The following is a 23200-nucleotide window of genomic DNA, read 5'->3' on the forward strand; positions in this document are numbered from 1 at the left end:
AACCTCAGAACGGTAATGTGGAATGAAAAAGTATGCTACAAAAGAATGCATATAGCATGATACACATATATAAGCATGCATTAAGCCGAATAATATAGTTCACAGATACAAGCACATGATAAAATACTATAGCAAAAAGCAAAGTAATGATAAACACAAAAGGGTTACCCATGAGGAGGTTGGAATTAAGATGAGACTGGGAAGGGGCACAGGTAATGGTAATCAAGCCTCGTGGTCAAAACACACATTTAAAGCAGATCCTCACCAAAAAAAAAAAAAAAAAAAAGTCATTTCCTTCAACATCATTTTGTTATGAGAAAAAAATTGATTCCTGGCAGATACTGTTTTCTGTGTGTGCTCTGGTTTCCTCCCACACCCCAAGATGTGCACTTGAGGTGAAATGGCATGTCTAAATTGTCCCAGTGTGTGGGTGTGTGTAGTGCACCCTGCGATGGAAGGATGTCCTGTCCCGCCTCGTGCCCTTGAGCTGCTGGGATACATTCTGGCCACCCACAACTCTTAGCTGGAATAAGTGGGTTGGAAAAGATCTTATTTTCATTCATCTTCTTAAATGTATCATTCATATCTCAATGTTTAATATCATCAGTGTTTCGGTCTTTATTTAGATGTGACCAGAAATAGAAGGTAGAAACTTAACTCTTGTTTATATCGATTAGCATATAAAATTGGTTTCATTATACATCATTTCAAGTCAGTTTCCAAGAACTTATCAACGATGCTGTGACTTGCTGTATTTACATGTACACTGAATTATTCCTTGTACTTTACACATCTTATGAATAAGCTTCAGATCTACTGAATATTTTATAAAAATAATTTTTTTAAAAAACCCTACACTCCTTAGAGCTGGTGATAGTCAAAAGGAAATGAGGTGTCCAAATATAGACAACTGGGTCTACAACCATGCTACCCCTGAACAAGCCCAATTCCGTCTGATCTTGGAAGCTAAGCAGGGTCGGGCCTGGTTAGAACTGGGATGAGAGACCACCTAGGAAGACCACGTGCTGTAGGTGTAAAAAATAAAAAATAAGGGATTGTAAACTGACAAGGTCCTTATAATCTCTGAGGTCAATCAAGGGTTGCCTTGCCTAAAAAAAAAAAAAAAAAATCCAGACAACTGTAACTGTAATTCAGCATATATCCATAGATGTAGAGGTTTTCTAAATTAAAAAAAAAAGCCACGCCACTGGAGAATTATGCTTAATTATATGCAATTGTTTATTTAAAATAATTTTCCAAGTCTTCCCATAGTTTAACAGGTTTTGCTTTTATTCCCTCAGACAGCTAGAAACCAACACTTACATTTTTCATATTTTATTTTAATCACCGTATATGCCATTTTAATGGCATTTTCCTTTATTAATACTAGAATGAAATATATTGACCAATTAAGCAGTGTAGATTTATTTTCTTAGTAGTTATGCTGCCATTGACAAACTTCTCGGGATTTATCAGATGCTGAATGCTATTTCGAGCTGACTCCAACTAGCTGTCTGACTTAGGAAAACCATGCTACTTTCTTAGGCCTACTTTCTCTTGCAAAATAAGACTGAATTAGATTATTTCTATTCTTTTATCTGGCTGTAAAATTGCATGAATATATTCCTCACCATTTTCAATTAATTCTACTTCATCTTTATTTGCTACTTCTCCACTTACAAAGCACGATTACCTATACTCAAGTAAACATGAATGCATTAAAAAAATAAACACAAACCCCAACGTATTCTTAATCATTCTAATATTCCATTAATAGATAAATTTCACTTGAATTTTCATTTTTTATTTCTACTTCTTTAAAGTCACAACTGTAAAATGAATGCATTGAAAAAACGAAGATACATTTCAATGACCAAAAATATGCAATGATCACAAAATCTACTTAATACTTTGCCAAGGTCAACAGAAAAAAAAAATATGAAAAAGTCAATCTTCAAATTTATCCTTAACAAAAACTCTCTCCTGAACAGTAAAATCATCCTTTAAGAATATCAGTGTTTCCATATCTGGACCACAGCTCCAAAAACAACAGTCTGTGTGTGTCTGCACACATGCACATGTATATGTGTGTATTGTGGGGGGGCTGGGGGTGGTAATAGATAAAAATACCTGGTCACCAGGAACTCAAGATCAAAATTCTAAAACTAACATTTAATTCAATATGAAATCAACATTTTTAATAGATGACAACTTATAAATTTTTTTTTCCTTGATAGAAATGAGATGGGGCATTTTTAAATAACAGCTTAGTAATCATCTGAGAAAAACTGTGGAGATACTCTCAACTCATAGCCTCTGTCAGTCACTGGTATAAAACAAATAACCTTTCATGAAATTACTTTCACACGACTAAAATATGCTCATTTACTTGGGATAACTCATACTTAGAATATTTCAAATACTTGTTGGTAGATGTGAATTACCAGAGTTGAAATTTTTGAAACCATCTATATATTACTAATAGTTGAATCTTTGCAGAGAGATAATCCCTTCACTGTACACTGATTGGGTTTCTTTAAACATATTTGAACAACTATTGTAATAGTGATGCTGGTGGTAATAAGTGACACTCTCAAATTTTTCATTTTAAAAATATATAATCCTTGTAATACTAATTACTAAATATGTTATACGCGTATACCTTCTGAACAAGGAATGACTGTTTTCAGGCCCTAATTGGATGAAAAGAAACTAATAATGGCATTCACTACCCGTGTTATCACTGATAAGCTACAATTAACATTCAAATGATGGATAGTTTAAGTATGTGACATTAAGCAAAAAATGAAAATCATTATTTTACCAAAAGAAATAACAAGAAAAACATGGGAAGAAATAAAATGAGCACAACATAGGTCCCAAAGATTACACTATGACTCTAAACTACATACAATTTCTGTGAGTATTTCTTCTACTACAAAGATGCATTTTAAAGCAAATGTAGGCTAGCTCAGCCCTACCTTGTCAAAGATAAATACTCAGATGAACTAGAAGTTCCACTTGCTAAAGTGCACCCTGCTGACCAAATCTGCTCTGGCCGTGCTACCAAACATGATCCAAAAAGTGGCCATCACTGGTACTTATTCACTCACCATCTGTGCTATCAACAGTCATAGAACGATGGATTTTTTTAAACTAAATACTTTATACAGTATATTACAGAAAAAAAAGTCCTAAATATACTATCTTCTAAAACTCAAGAGAGTAATATAACCTCATTATTTTTAAATACTGAAAATGTAAAGGGTCCATACAAATTAAGAGTTGTATTAAGTATATACTTTTTACTTTAATCAATCACTTGATGTGCTCTTAAAATCTCTATGAGAGAAGCGAATATTTTCCCCATGTCTTTTGGCAATAGATTCAAAAGCAAAAGTAGCAGTGCTGTTGAATTCCATGAAACTTTTTTTTAAAGCTAAATTATTCAATATCTGTATTGTTATTGCACTCATATATGCCCGGAATACATCTAGAGTAACTCAGCAATAGTGACTGCAAAAAAAAGTATGGTAAGTGGGTCTACAAAGTATTTGATTTCGTTAGATAAGAAAATTTTCATAGAGGAAATGCAAATAACTGCAATTCAAATAAGATCATATATGCTTAACAATTATTTAACTTTATATAAAATTAAATCTAATCCTCACGACTACAAATCTGTAAGGAATCAGAAAAGGATTTATAGTACACAGTCTTGACTATTGTTGCATTCCACTCTTGAAGTCACTGAGTTAAAACAGTAATTTTTCCAAGATTTAAAGAAAAATATATTTTATAAAAGGATTTTTTAAATCACTGAATACATTATTTGTATTACTAAGACAGAAACAAGTTATACTTTTTTCCCACTATAATTCGCTCTGAGAGAGACTGCTCTCCTCTTAACTTCTAACAAATGCTACATTTTCAAGACTAAAGGAATTATCAGTAGGCATTCTTTCTTCTTGATTTAAGTTATTTTTCTCTAAAATATGTCAAGTAAGCTTTTAAAGATTCAGGGAGGGGGAGCTTCATGATTTTTTCTCTCAGTAAATTCTGAGGAGGCTCCTCTGGTTTCATGGCTTCACTGTGATCTTTATCTTCCTCTTCTTTGTTATCTTCTTCCATTTTTTCATCCTCCTCACTGTCGAGAGGCTGAGGAATAAGCTGATTACCCACAAACACATAAGTGTTAATTCTCTGTTTAACTCTCTTTCTTTTCCTTTTGGGTGGAGCCCGTTGAGGAATCCCCTTGGCCTGCATCTCATCATTTATGAAATTTCTAAGTGTGCGTCGAATGTAAATACGAGCCAAGTCCTGTAGATTCCTGACAGCACAGGGGGCTAAAACAAACAAACAACACGCACAAAACATAAATAAAACATATTATTCATTTCCCCACAGAACAAAATATATATATCTTTTAGTGAATGTTAGAAAACAAAGAAAGAATAAAAATTCTGACTTTCAAATAACAAAGATTTCAGGTTGCTTCCCAAATGCCAATCACCATTCTAAGTACTGAGAACAGTAGACAGTGCAGAAGTTTTTATGTATAGATGTGTATGTCTCCATGTATATTCATAAAAATTCTTTGGAAGGAAAAATAAGAACTTATAAACAGTACATGAGAGTTAAATAGTTAGGGGACAAGAACGGCAGAGATTTTTACCATACGTATTTCTTTTATACTTTTTGATGTGAAAAAGTCTATTAAAAAACTCAAAGGCAACATTAAAACAGCTGCCTGAGTCTAAGCTCTAAAGCTATGATTTTAGATACAAGCCTGTGTGTACATCACAAAGTTGAAACACATCCTTTATTCTTCACTCTCATCTCCCACAGATAGATAAATGCATAAATAAGCCCTAGAACTACATACTCTTCTTTGTAGCCTGTTCCAATACTTTATACATAGATAAATAAATTCTCTAGTTTTTACCTAAAGTTCATTTCTCCCCTGGGAAAATTAAACTATTATCTAAGATCTTTCTCAAATACCTAAGCAAAACAAAACACAATCCTCCTCAGTTAAACAGCATCAAAAAATCCTTGTTTGTTTTTTATTTCTTTACTTTTGGTACTCTTTTCTGCATACCTCCCTTCCAAACTTGTTATAACATTTGAAATCCTGCCTTGTGTAGTTACTCGTATACGGTCTGTCTTTGCCATCAGACTGCAAGCTCTAGGAGGGGAAGAGCTGTGGCATCTCCCCTTTGTACATCCCACAGGGCCCTGTAGGAGCCAGCCTTGCACAATACAACATCCTATCCAAGGCTCACGGCAACAGCCTACCATACCCAAGTACCTGGGGCTATGGCCAATCACAAACTGGATACACCCTGCAATAGTAGATGCGGCTTTTCCTAAAACCCCAGAGTAGGAGATCTTTTAGACCAATTCAAAGATCTCTCAGCATTATTACATGTGGAGAAAAGAAAAATCTTTTCTTACAAAATTGTCTTTTTTCAACTCCCTACTGAAACCTAAAATGGAAAAGAATTCCAAAGATCTATATTGGGTAGGTTTAGCTTGAAACCATTTTTTTCGTTTGGACCTCCGCCCAACTATATGAAGTGGAAACAACACACAACAATTTGAGTTCAAGTCCTATTTCTGCCAATGATTAGTTTTGTGAACATAGGTAAATAAAAACAGATATGAGATCTCATCCCTCATCTTAAAACATGTAAAATACCACCTACTCTGCTTACCTCCCAAAATTGTTCATTAAGTTATTTAATATTCATTCAACAACTATGTGTTAAAATATATGCCAGGTATTGTTAAAGAACTATATGCTAGAATTGTTAAAGTTATACAGAGTGGATGATTTAGCCTACGAAAGTCCCTGATTTCATGGAGATTATATATTTGGGGGAGGGGGTAGATACAAATAATTATGGGAGAAAAAAACAGGGAATATGGAAAAAAAACACACCAATGGTGTAGAAAGTAACATCAGGGTATGGCTACTTTCAACTAAGTAGTCCAAATGGTCTCCCTGATAGTCACGTCTGAGCTAGGATCTAAATGACATGAGGAAACGGCCATAGAAATATCTTGAGGCAGAGGGACTATCAAAGCCCTAAGAGGTACACAAGCTTAGCAGATTCAAGAAGCTAAAAGAAGGTTAGTGTAGATGAAGTGTAGAGCAGGAAGAAAACACTAAGAGATCTGATCATGCACGGTCTTGTAGGCCTCGGTAAAGAATGCACATTGTATTTGCCATGCAGCCATTGGAGGGTTTTAAGAAGGCAGAGGTTGTAATACAATGAAAATGACACTCTGGCTCCTCTGTGGAGTATGGATTCTAATGAAAGAATGCAGGTCAGCTGGAACACCCAAGTGATCCAGTGAGATGTGACCACACTTGATAAGAGATGAGAGTAAGGGGGGATGGCAGTAAAGATGGAGAAAAGTGGACAGATTTGAAATATATTTTGAAGACAGGATGGACAGGGACCTGATGTGGGAGTTTGGGGCCCAATCAAAAAGGCAGATGCCAATGTCAATTACTGACCATGACAAAGGGGAAGAACAGTTTGGAGAGAAGAAAATACTTGTTTAGTTTGTGTTAAATCTGAAGTGTCTATTACATATCAAAAATGCAGATTTCAGGAACAGTAATGACAACATTTTATATGCAATAATTCACTTAATGCTAAATGAGGAAAATGAAGTAGAGAGAGGTTAAATAACTCGCTCAAGGTCACAGAGGTCATAGGTGACATGAATTGTGACCTGAATGTAGGCATGTGACTTCAGAGTCTATGCTCCTTTCTAATCAAGCAGTTAAATATGGCTGGGATTTAGGAGCAAGGTCAGGAACAGAGATAGAAATGTGGGAGTCACCAGCCCATCGTGACAGGCAAGGATTAGGAAAGCAACGACCCAAGAGGGAGTATAAACAAAGAAAAGGCCTAGAATTGTGAGTGAATGCTGCAAAAGAGGAGGGTAGAAAATAAACCTTTCAGAGTTTTGGAAATTATAAAGGAGTTAAGAAATAGAAGCTATAATTAGTCGTCTCAGCTGTCTCTTGAACTTCTCTCACATTATTGGTATTCTCTTTAAACTCCTTAATTATGTTCTTTTCTCTGCCAACACTGTCTGCTATTCCAGGGACACTCTTACAATGATGAACTTTTCAATCCCAAACTGTCAGAATACCTGAACTTCATAAAGAACCAATTAGACTCAGAGTTGAAAAGAAGTCAGATTTGACTTCAGTAGCTTCTAACACTCATAAGTACAAAAATAGCATCCACATGAGCTTCATTTCAAAGTTCTTCTGAATGATACAAAAACTTCTAAATAATCCTCAGCCTTACCTATTCAAAAATCCCTAATATTTTTTATTCTTTGACACTCCCATGCTTCCAGATATAAGAATTTAATAGACCAGATAATACTAATCCTGACTGCTATAAAATCTTATTTTGAAGTTTTCACTCCATAATTACAATTAAGGTTATCTCTAACACATACGTGTAAGCTCTATTCATTTCCCAAAAGGTAATCTCTATACAGATTTTATAAGAACCTAGCAGTCAAGCACTTTCATGTTCATTTGTTAACATAGACTGAAAAAGACATTTTATTTAGGTCAAACCCTCCAATCAACCAGTTTTGGCCATTTTTACCCTACAAAAAAAGCAACTTCACATAGCTCAATGTGGTACAGCGCCAAAATTTATGGAGTCTCCTTAATTCCTTGTGATACTGTGATTTATAAGAAATATACATTTGGCTTCCCATTCCTGACACAGAGCTCCTAAAACACTTGAAATTTCCTAAATAAGATCATAAAGGTGAAAGGAGTTATATGAGTCATATTTTGTTGTTCATAGGAGTTCCTTTCAACCCCACATGAGTTTATGTTAATAAGGTGACTTTGTAAACCCCTAAGGATACTGGGCTGGTTGCCAAGGGGAACAAACCATGTGATTAGAGAACTGGAACTTTCAGCACCCTTCCCCTTTCCCCCCACAGGGAGGAAACAGGGGCTGGAGATCGAGTTAATCAATCAAGTCTCCATAAAGAACCCTAACCAAAAGGGTGAACAGAGCTTCAGGGCTGATGAACACGTGGAAGTACGAAGCAGGTAGCATACCTTGTCCAATGCATCAATTCCATCTGGCTGTTCCTGCTTTAAAATAAACTAGTAGTCTAGTAAGTAAACTGTAAAACTTTTCCTAGGTTCTGTGAGCCACAAACTATCAAACTCTAGGAGGTGGTCACGGGAACCTCTAATTTATAGCACGTTGTCAGAAACACAGATGACACAGGATGTGCAACTGGTATCTGAAGCTGGAGGGAGGGGGAAGTCTTTTGGGACAGAGCTCTTAACCTGTGGGGTCTGTGCTAAGACTTTTGGGACAGAGCTCTTAACCTGTGGGGTCTGTGCTAAGACTGGCTATGTCAGACATAAAAGATTGAAACACAGAGCAGTGCTTCAATTTTTTGTGAACATCAATGAGATCATAGATACCTCATTGGTATTCACAAAAAATTGAAGCACTGCTGTGTGTGGAAAAATCCACACATCTGGAATACAGAAATACTGGTGGGTTGTATGCAGAGAAAACAGTTTTCTTTTAGTTTGGTATAGCATTTTTTCCTTTACCTCTCCTAAAGGGCCTGCCCTGAACTTTAAGCACTGTGTCCTTATTTTTAGACTGTTCTATACCAAAAAAGAGAAAGGAATATGCCTTTAAGTTGAATAAAAATTAGTGATAAATCTGAGGAACTGTTACTTTTTTTTTATGGTAGTACAAATTCTTTATTAAAGAGGGTATAAATCATGTGACTCAAAGTCAGTGTGAGTGATAAGGGCTTAAGTATACAGGCATAACTTGGGGAACTGTTACATTTTAGTAACTGCTCACACGAGCAATTCCATAGCTACAAAATACATTTGGCAAAGGATTTACATGTATATTTTCTTAGGGGCTTTTGGTACTAACATTCTTTCATATTTTAACACCCTATGATTAATAAAATAATGTTCTATGACCAGAAAGCTATTTAAACAAAAAATGAAACTTTTCTTATTCTCCACATATTCTATTAAATTTTGACAAATTTTCAAAATTTTTTCATTCTATATGAAAAAATTACTATATGAAGTAATATAAGAACATTACTATATGAAGTTATTTTTTAAAAACTCATAATTCTTAACTCATTTTTTATTAGAAACTTTCAAATATAAACGAAAATAGAGTTTATAGTATAATGAATCCCATATACCTGACAGTCGGCCTCAACAATTATCCCTTGTGGCTAACCTGACTTCATCAGCACTCCCATTTCCTCTTCCTATCCCCACTCCATATTATTTTGATAAGAAATTTAGACATTATTTTACCTATAAATATTTCAGAAGTATGGTGGACTTTTATTTTTAATTTAGGCTCTTCTCCCATTTTGTCCTTTTCTACCAAATTTATTCCTACTTTACATTCACAGTTACAAATGTCAATAAACCCAACCAATGACAGTCTTATTAACTACCCAGATCAATCTGTGTTAACATCCTTAAAAATGAGGAAGAACAAAAATGCTTGTTTAAAGCACATCATCATCCATGCCATTCTTAAAATGTGTTACTATAAAACCACATTTACAACCAAGACTCTTCTAAAGGAAACTAAATTAGGAAGATTATCAGATAAAAAGAAGAATGCTGAAGGTTGTAATAGTGTCAATTACAAAGTAAAACACTTAAATAGCCATTATGCAGAAATCTACAAGGAACTCTGTAAGTAAAGTTATATATGATGCGCATTATGCTTATGGTTAGGCCACTGTCGAAACCAAATTGTCAGGGAATTTTTTCATTGCTTCTCTTTACAACTCTCCAACCAGTTTGAATAGGCTTAACAAAAGTGTCATAAACTATAATTCCAATACTTGGAAAATAAGGAGGGAAAATAGTTTTACTTTGTTACTACTGTTGCTTTTAGCACAGAGATTTTTAAGTATTCAATAATTATAGCATAGTCCACTATATACTATGTAGTATATACGTTATACATATACACATACACACACACACACACACACACACACAAGTATATATGTGGAGAGGGGTGTATATAGTCAACAAGAAAAGTAGACTTCATTGAAATAATAGTATAACTCATTTGAATACAAGTGACAATTACTTAATTCTAGGTCTAGAAAGAAAGAAGTCTCTTTTGATCCCAGAGCATACCCAAAATCTATCTTTTTTGACTAGACTGGAGTTCAAGTCCTATTTCTGCCAATGATTAGTTTTGTGAACATAGGTAAATAAAAACAGATATGAGATCTCATCCCTCATTACGATATGTCTACTTACAAGTACGTACACTGAGCTCTACTTACCTACATGTTTAGAGGGTAAGCTCACACAGTAGGGGGTTTAGCCAGTGTTATGGGTAACTGGCTGGGTAAGTCTGTCTAATTTAAGGGTGGAGACTTAAACCATATTCTCCCACCTACTTTGGTTGGTAACAAAAGCTGACATTTCAATTCCTAGCTTTCTGATCCCAAGTCCATCTTTCCATTGGTAAGAACTTGAGCAGGGATAAACAGGTATAATTTACTGATCCTCCCCAAATCCCAACACTACTTTTTATTAAGCAATTATTACATGCCAAGCACTTTAAAAATACTACTTCATATAATTCTTTATATCATTCCAAAGGGCCATAAAATCAGAGCTCAAAAGAAGGTAAAATGAAAACTGAAAATAAAATTGAATCTCTTTACAAACCCAGGTTCCTATGATATAAATTCAATTAAAAAGCAAATTAAAGCAAAAGTTCTACTAAGGTAAGGTTCATTTATTAAGAACTTCACTTAATGGTTTCTTCTTCTTTCTTAAGGTCTTAGTAGCTAGCCTTCAGTAAGCTGATCACTCCCTTTTCTGAAAAACTTTTCTTTCTTGGTTTCAAAACACTGTGCTCACTGTGTCCTCCCATCTCTCTGGCCCTTCCTTTGCTAGTACATCTTCCTCCATTTCATCTCTGAATTTGGTGGACCACAGGTTCAATCCTAATACCTCTTCCCTATATCTTCACTCTCCCCTAAGTGGTCTCATCCATTCTCATAGCTTAAAATGCCATCCTTATGTTGAGGATTCTCAATTTATACCTCCCTTGGTAATAAGATATTCTAATCTCAAGTGCAGTAGGTGTACACTCACTTGACTACCTGATATTTATATGCTAATAGAAAACTCGAATATGGCCAAAATAAAATATCTGATCTTCCTACACCTATTTCCAAACTATTCCACCTGCAGTCTTCCAAACATCAAACAATGGTACCATTACTCAGCTAGTTGTTCCAGGCAAACTTTAGATACCTCTTTTTCCTCCATCAATACTTTCTATATAGTCCACCATTTTTCTACCTTCAAACAACTAACTCTATCCACTTATAGCAAGGAGTTAAATTTATTTTGTTTAACTTGCCCCTTCTTGTCATGTTTCTGTGAAGGCAGCTAACGGTATCTGGTACAAGGTAGGGGCTTTATCAAAAAAGAAAAAAATAGTTGACTAAACCCACTGAATATATTACTGCATATATATTTATTTCTTCATAATCATATAGTTCATTAAATGCTGAGCATCAAAGTTAAAGTCACAGTTCAATGGGAAAGGACCAATGGTTACTTACGGAGTCCCACTGAATCTGGTTTGCCATTATCATTCTTACTTGGTTGCACAAGTGGAGCAAATGAAACAGCAAGAATATTTTTACTTTCCCAAGTGTTTTGTCCAGTTCGCATAATTTGTGTTAACTATTTAGAGGGAAAAAAAGAAATAGAATAGCTTAATTTTGGAAATGTAATTGCCTTCCAGTCACAATTTTGTTTTAATGAAATAATTGCCAATGATTGCTATATAATCACTTGTATTTGAATGCAACCAAATCACTTTCATTTAAGTATTTACTATAACATAATACAGAAGGAATCACAAATATTTGCTGTTCAAGATAGATATTTCAAGGCAAAGAGAATATCCAAATATGGCCAAGTGACTGCATATCATTTTTGGGGTCTGATGGCTTCTAGTGGTATTATTCCAATTCATGCTTGCCACTGGCTCCGAAAATATGTTTCACATAGGTTCAGTTGTTTGGTTAAAGCATTATGTTAATAAAACCATGTTTTGATTACTGTACTAGTGAGTCAACTTCAAGATCTTCCATGATGGTAATAAGATATTCTAATCTCAACTTGATATTTCACAAATAAATGTAATTAGTCACAATAAGATTAGAAGTTGCACTTACTCAGCAAACACCCGCCAACAGTCCTTGGTAAAAAAAGATTAGCTCAGTACATGGCTTGATCAAGTTAACATTTTCAATTTATATTATAAAAATCATTATTATATTTTACATTTGTATAACAATACATAACAATATTTAATAAAACATAAATGGAAAGCCATGTTTTAGTATTGCCGAAGCAAGCACAAGCCATGTTTTAAATGTCCAAAAAATATAGCTTTAAAGAAAAACAGAAAAGACTGTTTATCTGAGAATCTCAACTCTGGGAACAGTCAAGTAACAACATTTTTCCAGGAATGTTTTTTTATGAATGTTTTTATATTAGGTCTTTTTAATAACTGACAAATGATTTGCTGCAAAGCACAGTACATGAAAATGGTAAAATCTACTTAGATGCAAATAACATGTTGTGATGTGAAGGGATTGTTCCCCCCAAGATATATAAACTCCAAAACATCATGCTAGGTACCAGGCATCTTAGAAAATCTATCTTCTACCATATAAACCACAAGGTGTTTTAAACATCTCATATTTGGGTAAATATAAATATTAAAAATATTTTTAAAAATAATTTTTATAAATTTTTAAAGAATTTGCTTTTGAAAGATCCATTTTCTGAATAAAGTAGTATTTCATATATATATTATACTTAACAATTCCACACCACAGCAGGCAAATGGCTGAAAAGTATTTTCAAATGAGTCTAAACAAAGATTTAAAATTTACTTGTTACTTTAGTGGAGTTAAGCAGTCCGAACCAAACCCCAAACAGTATTTCTACTTTATATGTTCAAGAATTAAAGAATGTTGGAAATGGAGCAGCTAGTAGAGAGTGTCACATTCAATGTAATGCCTCCAGGTGAGAAAAGGAGGGAGCAGCTCAGCAAATGCAATAGTGTCCCTTATCAAGAGGAGACATGTTCCAAGACCTCCAGTGGATGCTTAAAACTATTGATAGCATTGAACCCTATTTATAATATTTTCTTCCTATATATACATACCTATGATACAGTTTAATTCATAAATTGGTCACAGTAAGAGATTAACAATAACAGCTAATAATAAAACAGAACAATTATAACATACTATAATAAAAGTTATGTGAACGTGGTCTCTTAAAGTACTTTATTGTACTGTACTCACCCATCTTCATGTGATGATGTGAGATGATACAATACCTTATTAATAGTTGAGACCTTTCACCTTTTCACTTAAAGGAAGCACTTTATAGCTTCTCTTTGTCATATCCAAATTGCCATTACACTTGCATTTTGGGGTCATTATTAAGTATAAAAGTTGAACACAAGCACTGCATTACTGCAACAGTCGATCTGATGATAACTGAGTCGGCTACTAAGTGACTAAAGGACAGATAGTGTATATATTGTGGATAATGATGGACAAAGGGATGATTCATGTCTCAGGCAGGGCAGAGCAAGAAGGCTCAAGATTTCATCACACTACTCAGAATATCATCCAATTTAAAACTCAAAATTATTTCTGGAAATTTCCATTTAATATTTTTAGACCATGGCTGACCATGGGTAACTGAAACCAAGGATAAGGGGGGACTACTTCACCATACAGGCAGTAGCTAAGCTCTGATGAAAGACCAAGTCTCTTCTAATCCTAATATAGGAATCTTTTCTATATCTGCTTTGGTTAAATAGTTAAGAGTTCATTTCAAAGTTTTTCTATGTAAACACACCTAAGAAGAGTATTTCTTCTTTAAAAATTGCAATGTACTTTTACAGATATTATACTTCCCATCTTAAACTAATATGTTTGTTTCTTATGCCATTAAGCAAAAAGACAGTAGAAGTTACCTGATCTTCTATAGGCATGACTAGAATGCCTCCAACTTTTAGTAATATTTTCATGTAGTTTTCATGGTCTTTCTGGACTCCAGCTCCACAATAAATTCGATCATACTGATGACTGTCAGATGCTATCTGGAGGCAATTACCAACCACAAATGCAGGTTCACAGAACTCAAATCTGTATGGAAAAACAAATATATTTTAATTCATTTAAAGAAAAAAATTAATGTAAAAAATTAAACATAATCCAGTTCTTTGAAATAGTGAAGTTACCAAAATTAATTCTAAGGATAAAATATCATTGTGAAATTTGACTGAAATATCACATTTGTAAAGTTTCACACTGATCAAATATATTTTATTATCAATGATACAGTATACATATTTTGAAAACATAACCTATTTTTTGCCACACTGAAACCTCACTGAAGACTTAAAAAATAAAAAGTCCATCACACTACAATCTTGTGACACCCCACGAATGATATATGATAACAATGAGAATCACAAGGATTAAAAAAAAAGAGAGAGAAAAGGCTTCACTTTCCACTGCCCTTTCCAAAAAAAGCTCAGGTGCCAGTGGAAATGGGAAGGGCTTGTTCAGTATTCATCTGTGCTTGACATTTTTGCTGCAGTTAACAGTGGCAAAGCTTTGTCAGGAAGACACCAGTATGACCATATACCCTTGCAACCACTAAGATTAGGGAGATTTTCCTAGTAAATTTTAGCAGAGCTATGTTATAGGACTGGGACAGAGAGCAGAATGAATAGTGATCTTTCTTACTGCTCCTTTGGCCCCTGAGGTCTCCCTGTGCAACCAAAGAAGAAATATGGTTTCCAAGCAAAGGCATTTTATCCTGATGACTTGTTCCTGGTTACAGTGTTGGTTCATGGTATATAGAGTTGTGCTTTTACAAAGTTCCCTATTTAGACTTCTTTATTACTTAAATTCTGACAAATCTGAAAATATTCTCTAATAAATGACATATAATTAAAACCTCAATACTCTAATAAAACATGTAATCATTTTTTTAAATTAATAGAATATCCTTTTACTTTTAAGTTGATTAAAGTTAATATGACCACACAGCAAAATCAGGCTATCATTTGAGGATGAATTTTACATTAAGTTTCAGCATGCAGTGAAAAATGATACTGATTGAATCACAATTATTTTTACTTTGTAAAACATATCCTGTTCTCTGGTAATTAATAAACTTATTACATAGTAAGTTGCCATTAAAACTCATTAAAACACATTCACATTATGATCCCTGACATTAAGAGTTTAACAGTATTCTTGTCTTCAATTTCCTGTCTTATTGGTAAAGAGGTGTAGGAGTGGGGTGGGAAGGGTTGAAGGGGTTGGGATGGGGATGAGTAAACAATGTATACCCATATCCCCACACTAAAGTAGTATATGCCCATTATTTCTTTTATTGTAACTAAAATTTATTTTAATGTCACTGCTTACACTTTTCAGGTCTCCCTTCCAATGTTTGCTCCCAACAAGGCAAGATCGGTTCAAGCTCCTTTAAAGGTCATGTGGGGCTCTGTATCATCCTAGTGTCAAAGTGTCTTTCCAGACTCATTTTCTGTCTCTGCCCTCCACCCACAATTACTTATTGTAGCCAGATTTAATTATTTGCTTCTAATTACTTAGAGGAACTATCAGAGTGTTCCAAAACCTTATAGCTGTGGTATGTGCTGTTCCTTTGACTGAAATACTCTTTCTTCTCTTCTTCCCTTGATAAATGCCTACTATCCCTTCCACATACAGTTAAGATATTAATTTTGCAATGAAATCTTACCCAACTCTTTAACAGTATCTAATTCTTTCCACTTGCATAATAACACACAAGAGTGTAAATTTACCTGCTTTAGAAACTGTTTAATTTCTCTTTCATACTCAAGATTAAGTATAATTGTTAAAATATAACCAAAATACATTTGGTAGTTTAATCACTTTACCAAACTCAGAAAAAGTATTTCTTTAAAAAGTTAGACTACTATTTTCAATGAAGTCTGTCCAAAAATTTTCATTCTTATAAGGAGTCACTTTAAGTAATTTAATTTTATAATAATTTAAGTCAGTCAATTTTCAGGATGTGAACAGAAAACAAACAATATTTTGAATTATTAAACCTCTTTTACCATCAAGTCTATTAAATGAACTCAAAAATATTCTTATAGTTTTAAAAGCTTCCTACTATTTACAATCGTGAGTTTACAGAACTGTTTCCTAGGAAAACACAATTACAAGTGAACAACTTGAAACTACTTCTCATATGAGTGATATTTTATACATTCTCATTATAACAAAATGAATTAGAAAAAATGTAATGCCCGACTGTAAAATTAAATGTGTAACTCTGATCAAGTTACCTTGTGTACTAGTAATTAGCAAAATTCATTATGTCAAATACTCTTTATTGAGCACCAGTTGTATGTAAAGACTGGAAATACAATGGGAAACCCTCATGCTTACATTTGTGGAAGAGACAAACATCAAACAATCTAATTTACAACTATGACAAATGCTCTAAAGGAAAGAAACACAATTCAATGAGACTGAGGATGAAAGGAAGCTAACAGATCTGGGGAATCAGAGAATGGTCTGGAGAAATGAGAAGCTATGATCTTAAAAATGAGGCAGGACAATCTAGAGCCACACTATCCAAGATGGCAGCCTTTAGCCACTTGTGGATAGTGAGCCCTTAAAATGTGGCTAATCCATACTGAAATGTACTGTAAGAATAAAATTCACCTGGAATTTCAAAGATTCAGTAAAAAAGTAAAGTACCTCAATATCTTTTATATGTGTGTATATGTGTGTATACATGCATATCTTTCTACTTATCACCTGTAAACAGGAGTTTCAAAGACTTTCTCCTTAACACAATCATCCCTTTGAAACATTCTCCTTGTTTACCTGCTATCTCTGAATATTTCTTCTGAATTTTAATTGTGTCTCATTAACCTATTCCAGTCCTCAAAAAACATTCACTAAATAAGTGAACCATGTAAGAAACATAAATGTTTTGTCAACTTTGCCATCTACCAACTTTGAATATGAACCCAAAGTTGAAAAATTAAACATTAATCACAAAAATCTCAGGACTAGAAACTTGCCCAGAAATAAAAAAACAAACAAAAAATAGACACAAATGCCTATGGCACTCTACCATGATGGCTCTTGTTTTACTAAATTGGTTACTATAAATAACTAGCTTCATGTTACATAATACATGTGTTTCCCCCCAAAATGCCAAAAGAAGGAAAACCCAAATAGTAAAAGAAAACAAACCCTTGCCTTCAATGAATAAATCAACTAGATAACTAAAAGGTACATTTTGGGAGCTTTTCTGAAGATCTTAAATAAGCCACCATTATTCTAGGAAACAACTTAATGTTTTCTCTTTTAACACAGATCAGAACAAGTATACTTGCTTCTACTTAGGGTATATTACAAAGGATCATTATAGAGAAAAATTAGATCCCTAAATTCATAAATAATTTCTACTAGTGCAAATAGGACATATGCATATGGGGTCTTTACACTTTCATTTAACATACTTAATTTCCTTTACAAGAATACTCAAATTTGAAAGTTTAATTGGACTTGAGACAATATTCTAAAAGGATTGGACTATTTCTAAATACAAAATAGTAAAACGTCAAGGACATTAGTAAAATTCAAAAAAAAATTGTAATATTTTGAAATGTTGGCACTAAAATATCTAGAATAAAATAGAGAATTCATAGGCCAACCAAACACATTACAAGAAAGTTGCAACACAACCAATAACACTAGTTATTTAAAAAATGTCTACCAGAAAGTGTTCTATCCAAGGATTATTTATTAAACTTAAAATTATGACTTGAACTTTTCCACCAATAATACATGAATCCTTCACATTAGTAAAGAAAACACTATTTTCAAATTGCATATACTTACAACATTATTTTTTTCATATATACGTGGACTGTGGATCATCTTTCCTACTAAAGGACTTATAGATGAGCTTTTTATTTCTGAGTAGGTACACAGTTGAGGATACTACTTAGATATTTTGTATTCTGACACTAAAATTATGGCTTATTTTTATAATAGCATTTTGTGTAAATAAATTCATACCAATTGAACTATTTTTTCAAAAAAATCTGATTAAAAATTTTCATAAATGTTTATGTATATGCTCATATCCATATATCATGTTCATATAGTATATATCAAGAGTAAATACTGATCTGAGACACAGATGATGGCTACCAGGTTATCAGAGTAAATTATAACTCCTATTAATTCTTCCAATGTAGAAAAGAAAGTAAAGAAAATATTTTCTACCTTAGGCTTTTACTATCTTCTGAAAGCTGCATCTTACCTAAGTTGCCACAAACTTCTAGAGGCAAAGGACATATTTAAACCACAGATACAATTTCTGCATAATCTGGAAGACTGTAGCAATAAACTAACCAGAAATTTTCAGGTCATTATACAATAGTACTAGACTGTTTATAGATTTACACATAAAATCTACATTCAAAATCATGAAAGAGAAAATCCAAATTCCACCACCTTTTCACATCAACCACACACTAAGTGAAATCTAAGAAAGAGGAAAAGAAAATACTAAAACAGCAAGAGGTCTAGCAAAATGATACTTCCTAAGTGGTTATAATTCTACACAAAGAAGTACAGCTTATGCATTCTTTCCCTAGTTCTTATACTTGATTTAGGAGAGTTCGTTAAAAGTTTATGTCTGTTATTAAAATGAAAAGTAGCAATCATTTTTATTCTTTGAAGAAAAATACCAAAACAAAGTTTCCCAGAAAGAGATGACTCATACTCCTAAATTACATTTTTATACCTCCCAACAATGTTATCTGTATAAAAAAAATAGTTCTGAAATGTGGGTAATAACTATAAACTCACTCACTTTAGACTTAACCTTAAAATCTAATGAGTACTTTTTAGACTCTCTTATGTAGAGAGGGAAAAATATTTGACATACTCCTACTGAAATGTACACTGAAAATCATGTGGGATAATAGAGAACACACATATATCTTGTTTACAACATGAACACTTGCCCGAAATAACACCAGGATTCTAATCACTTACCTTAGCAGTGGTTTTCTTTATAGGTGCATGTTGGAATATCTTCATCTTGAGATGGACAGATGATTTCGTTCACAGCAGGGACCTTGCCAACTTGCCCATATAATTCTTTTGATAAGCTGCTAGGAGATCAGGGTGACCTAGCCTTGCCCTGCAGCTTCCCTCTTAGACGGATAGTCTAGGTCTAGGAGCTGACTGAGAGTAGAAAAAACAACATTCCCCTTCAATACACTGTTGAAGTGGGGGCTGACAATTTGCACACCTAGTTAATCATGTGCCACAGGATGCTGTCATTGAAATTTTAGACAATTATTCCAATGGAATAAAGGATTTCAAGGACTTAGGAAAAAATCCTACCTTGTTCTCATACCTCATCCAAAACAACCTGCCAAATGAATCACAGAAACTCCTTTTTCGTAAAACACTTCGTCAAAATACACATTTTGAGTTTTAAGAGCTATGACTGTTTCATTAGAACACGACAAAACTTCAGAACTTTCCAGTGGGAAGAAAACCCAGGGAAATGTTAATCTTTTGATCTCCAAATGCAGTTATACTATTCAAAAACTCTTACAACCAATAATTAAGCTATTAATTTTTTAAAAATTAAAAACCAAAGACTTTACCTTTCCAAGTGTTTCCTTCCAACTTCAAACTCACCTCAGAATAATTCAAGCATTATTTAAAGCAGAGTGTTAAAAGTAAATCCAGTGATTTTTTATTGAATGAAGCTTCAGGAAAATCCATAGGATGAAAAACAATTTCTAAACTTTATATAGGAAACGTGACAAATACTTCATGCAAAAGCGAGATTTCATGTTTTTAACAATAATTTCTTCTCTTAATAATGTGTTTGAAGCCATTCTAGTTTTACGCCATTTCTAAATGATGTTAAAATATATAACTGACAGCCTTGAGGACTATTTTTAAGCATTTCTCTGTCCTGCCAATTGAATGTTTGTCATTAAAAACTGTTTACAAACTGCAATAATTGCTATAAAACTACCATCTGAAAATTACCAGCATATAAAAATATTTAAATATCTGAGAAATATTTTGAAATAATGTTGAATATATATTAATAGATAACAAAACTAGTTCAATTATGCTATAATTCTCTTAAAGATGAAGCAGAACTACTTTAGTGGTAAAGCTGACAATACAGAAGCATTTAAGTTTTCCAATGCAAATCGTATCACGTGAAAAATTAAAACCTATAATTAAAAACAAAATTAAGACACTATATATTGCCATAAATCAATTAAACTTTCTAAAATACAAGACTACACTATCTCTGAATTTAAAATTTACACTTCAACTAAATTTGAGGAATGCATTGCTTCTGTCCTCAAAAGTAATTCTCGTTGTAGGTCTCATTAATTACCAGGGTAGGAGCGCTTTGTAATAAAAATGCTATAGTGCATTTAACCATGTTAGCGCTCCTTAATTCTCATTAGAAGGAAATAAATGATGAAAATAAAAGTACTCCTTCAACTTTGTATCTGGGGCTAACTTGCTTGGCTGTAATTCATTGGTAGCAGCTTATGGCTGGAAGAAATATTAGAATAAATCAGTGTTTACATTAACATAGCTCAATTAGAATTAAATAAAAAGACTGACCTAGCCGAGGTTACAGCCTCTCTAATTCTGTTTTCCCATCTGGGAAATGTGGACACCAATATTGCTTCGACTGTGGATAAAACACTTAGAATGGTACATGGTACTTAATCAACAGACAATACATATTAGGCACTATTATTTTTATCATCTCATTACTGTTTTTGGTATTCATATCATGACTCATTTATATGACAAACTATATAGAAACGACTCCATTCAAATAAAATGAAAATCTTCAATAAATCAAACTATATTGTACTCATTTGGCTACTGATAGAATACTTCCAAAATCAGCTATAGTATCCTCAAGAAGGGAGGGGGAATAGGTCTATCGTCTTACAAGGAAATGGAAAACTCCAAAGCATGCAGTCTAGGAAGCTAAGTCAACTACATGCACATGTTTATATATTATATAAATGCGTAAATGTAGTTATATATATAAATGCTATACCAATTACTAATTCATTTGCAAAATATTTAAAAGGTAAAGGTTTACTGACTTACCCTTCCAAGTAACTACAGATGGAGAGATTATTTTGCTTACTGTATATGTCAAATACTGATTCATATTAATTTCACCTTTCCCAACCTTCTCCTTCCTTCATGAAGGCCAGATACCTAAGAGGCCCAAAGACTTCTTTAGACCAGAGAGAGCTAAAATAAAGATGTTCTGGAGAGTGCGTGGGAAGAATAGAAAGTGGGTCAGCAAACTATGGGTAACAGGCCAAATCCCATCCACCCCTTGTTTTGATAAAGTGTCTATAATAGATACCCTGGACCACCGAAAAAAATGAACAAGTGAGTCCCAGAGCAGATTAAGCCTCAAACATCACTGAAGGCAAAAATGACAAAACTAAAGTTTTCCTACTTCAGGCACATGATGAGAAGTCAGAGATCTTTGGAAAAGACAATAACACTGGGAAAAATAGAAGGCAGGAAAAGACCAAGATCAAATATGAGATGAACTGACTCCGTAAAAGAAGCCATAGGAATGACTCTATAGGGGGCAGGGCTGTTGAGAACAGGATGCTGTGGAGATCACTCATTCAGATGGTCAGCAGGAGTCAGAGCCGACTCAATAGCACGTAACACACACAGAATGCCCCATGCCCATTTCTTTACATAGTGTCTATGGCTGCTTTTGACAGCAGAGCTGAGCAGTTACAAAAAAGACCATTTAGCCCAGGAGAACTAAAATATTTACTATCTGGTCCTTTAATGGAAACATTTGCCAATGTTTTAGAGAACACTTGAATCAAACATCAGTATAAATTCATATATTGAAAACCAGATTTCATATATGGAATCTGGGAATACCACAGGTAAAGGAATAAATCTTCCTTCCCATCTCTAAGCAAAGTAAATTCAAAGTATCTTCTCCAAATTATTTCATCTGCTGATAAGGGACTAAGACATAGGAAAAAAGTTTGTAAGTACATAAATTATACTAAGGATACTTGTTTCTCAAACAAGGGATGCATACTACTTTGAAGACTCAGAAACCAAGCTTGCTTCATAGAGCACACACGAAAACACACATTTGTACTTTTAAAGTCATTTGATACTATACATTTGAATGTTGAGTTTATCAATTTTTTCTCACCTACCATATTTAGAATTTCACTGTGATCTCCAATAGATATATGTAAGAAACTTTATAAAGCATGACATGACAATACTTTTGAAAAAAAGGAACTGATAAAAAAAGATCCAAACCAACAGGATAAATAAGATTGGAAGAGTATGAGGTTTTAGTTATCAATTCTGTGTTATACATAATCAAAGATAATCTGGTACTAAGAAATACATAAATAGTAATTAATTTTCCTGAGTTACTTTATATTTCATTAATTAAAATATATATTTTGATGACCTGTATACAACTAAATATAATGAAACTTCTTTGAAATGGTACTTTTAAAATTACTTTAGAGGACAAGTTATTTTTAACTTAAAAAACTGAAAATAAGTAGAAATACTATCCACAAACATCAAGAAAAATTTCAAGGAAATCATCAAACACAAAAAAGATAGGAAGAAAACTACTATATCTTTATAATTTGTCACTAAAATCACTTGTTATAAAAAGACAAAAAAGGAGTCCACTAAATGACTCATCAACTTTGAATACTTAACTTTCAATCACTCACGACTTTACACAAAATGAAACATTTTCCCAGGTACCTACTACTCTTTGTATGCAAAATACTTTTATACTCTGAAATATATAACTAATATTTCAGAATGCTACTTGAAATTCAGAATAAATAACATTTCCAGAACTGTCTCATTTTCTAGACTAGTTTATTAACAGAAGAATCTGTCCTAAAAATTAGTTGCAACA

The 23200-nt window shown here is 33.4% G+C and overlaps 1 protein-coding gene across 3 annotated transcripts in view; it reads right to left on the bottom strand.

The window, feature by feature from the left end:
- Positions 1 to 1215: 1215 nt before the first annotated feature.
- PCMTD1 (protein-L-isoaspartate (D-aspartate) O-methyltransferase domain containing 1) overlaps positions 1216 to 23200 on the bottom strand; it is a 65364-nt gene continuing 43379 nt past the window's right edge. For 2 of the 3 annotated variants that reach the window (XM_011372122.2, XM_023537817.1), the window contains 3 exons: positions 14121 to 14292; positions 11674 to 11797; positions 1216 to 4346 (listed from right to left, as the gene is read on the bottom strand). In XM_011372122.2, the coding sequence (XP_011370424.1) occupies positions 3979 to 4346; positions 11674 to 11797; positions 14121 to 14292 (664 nt within the window). In that variant the 3' untranslated portion in view covers positions 1216 to 3978. Of the gene's footprint in view, positions 4347 to 11673; positions 11798 to 14120; positions 14293 to 19239; positions 19432 to 23200 lie in introns of all 3 variants that reach the window. The other variant, XM_011372123.2, reaches the window with a different exon arrangement.

Source organism: Pteropus vampyrus, unplaced genomic scaffold (assembly GCF_000151845.1).
Source record: "Pteropus vampyrus isolate Shadow unplaced genomic scaffold, Pvam_2.0 Scaffold201, whole genome shotgun sequence".
Classification (NCBI taxonomy): Eukaryota; Metazoa; Chordata; class Mammalia; order Chiroptera; family Pteropodidae; genus Pteropus; species Pteropus vampyrus.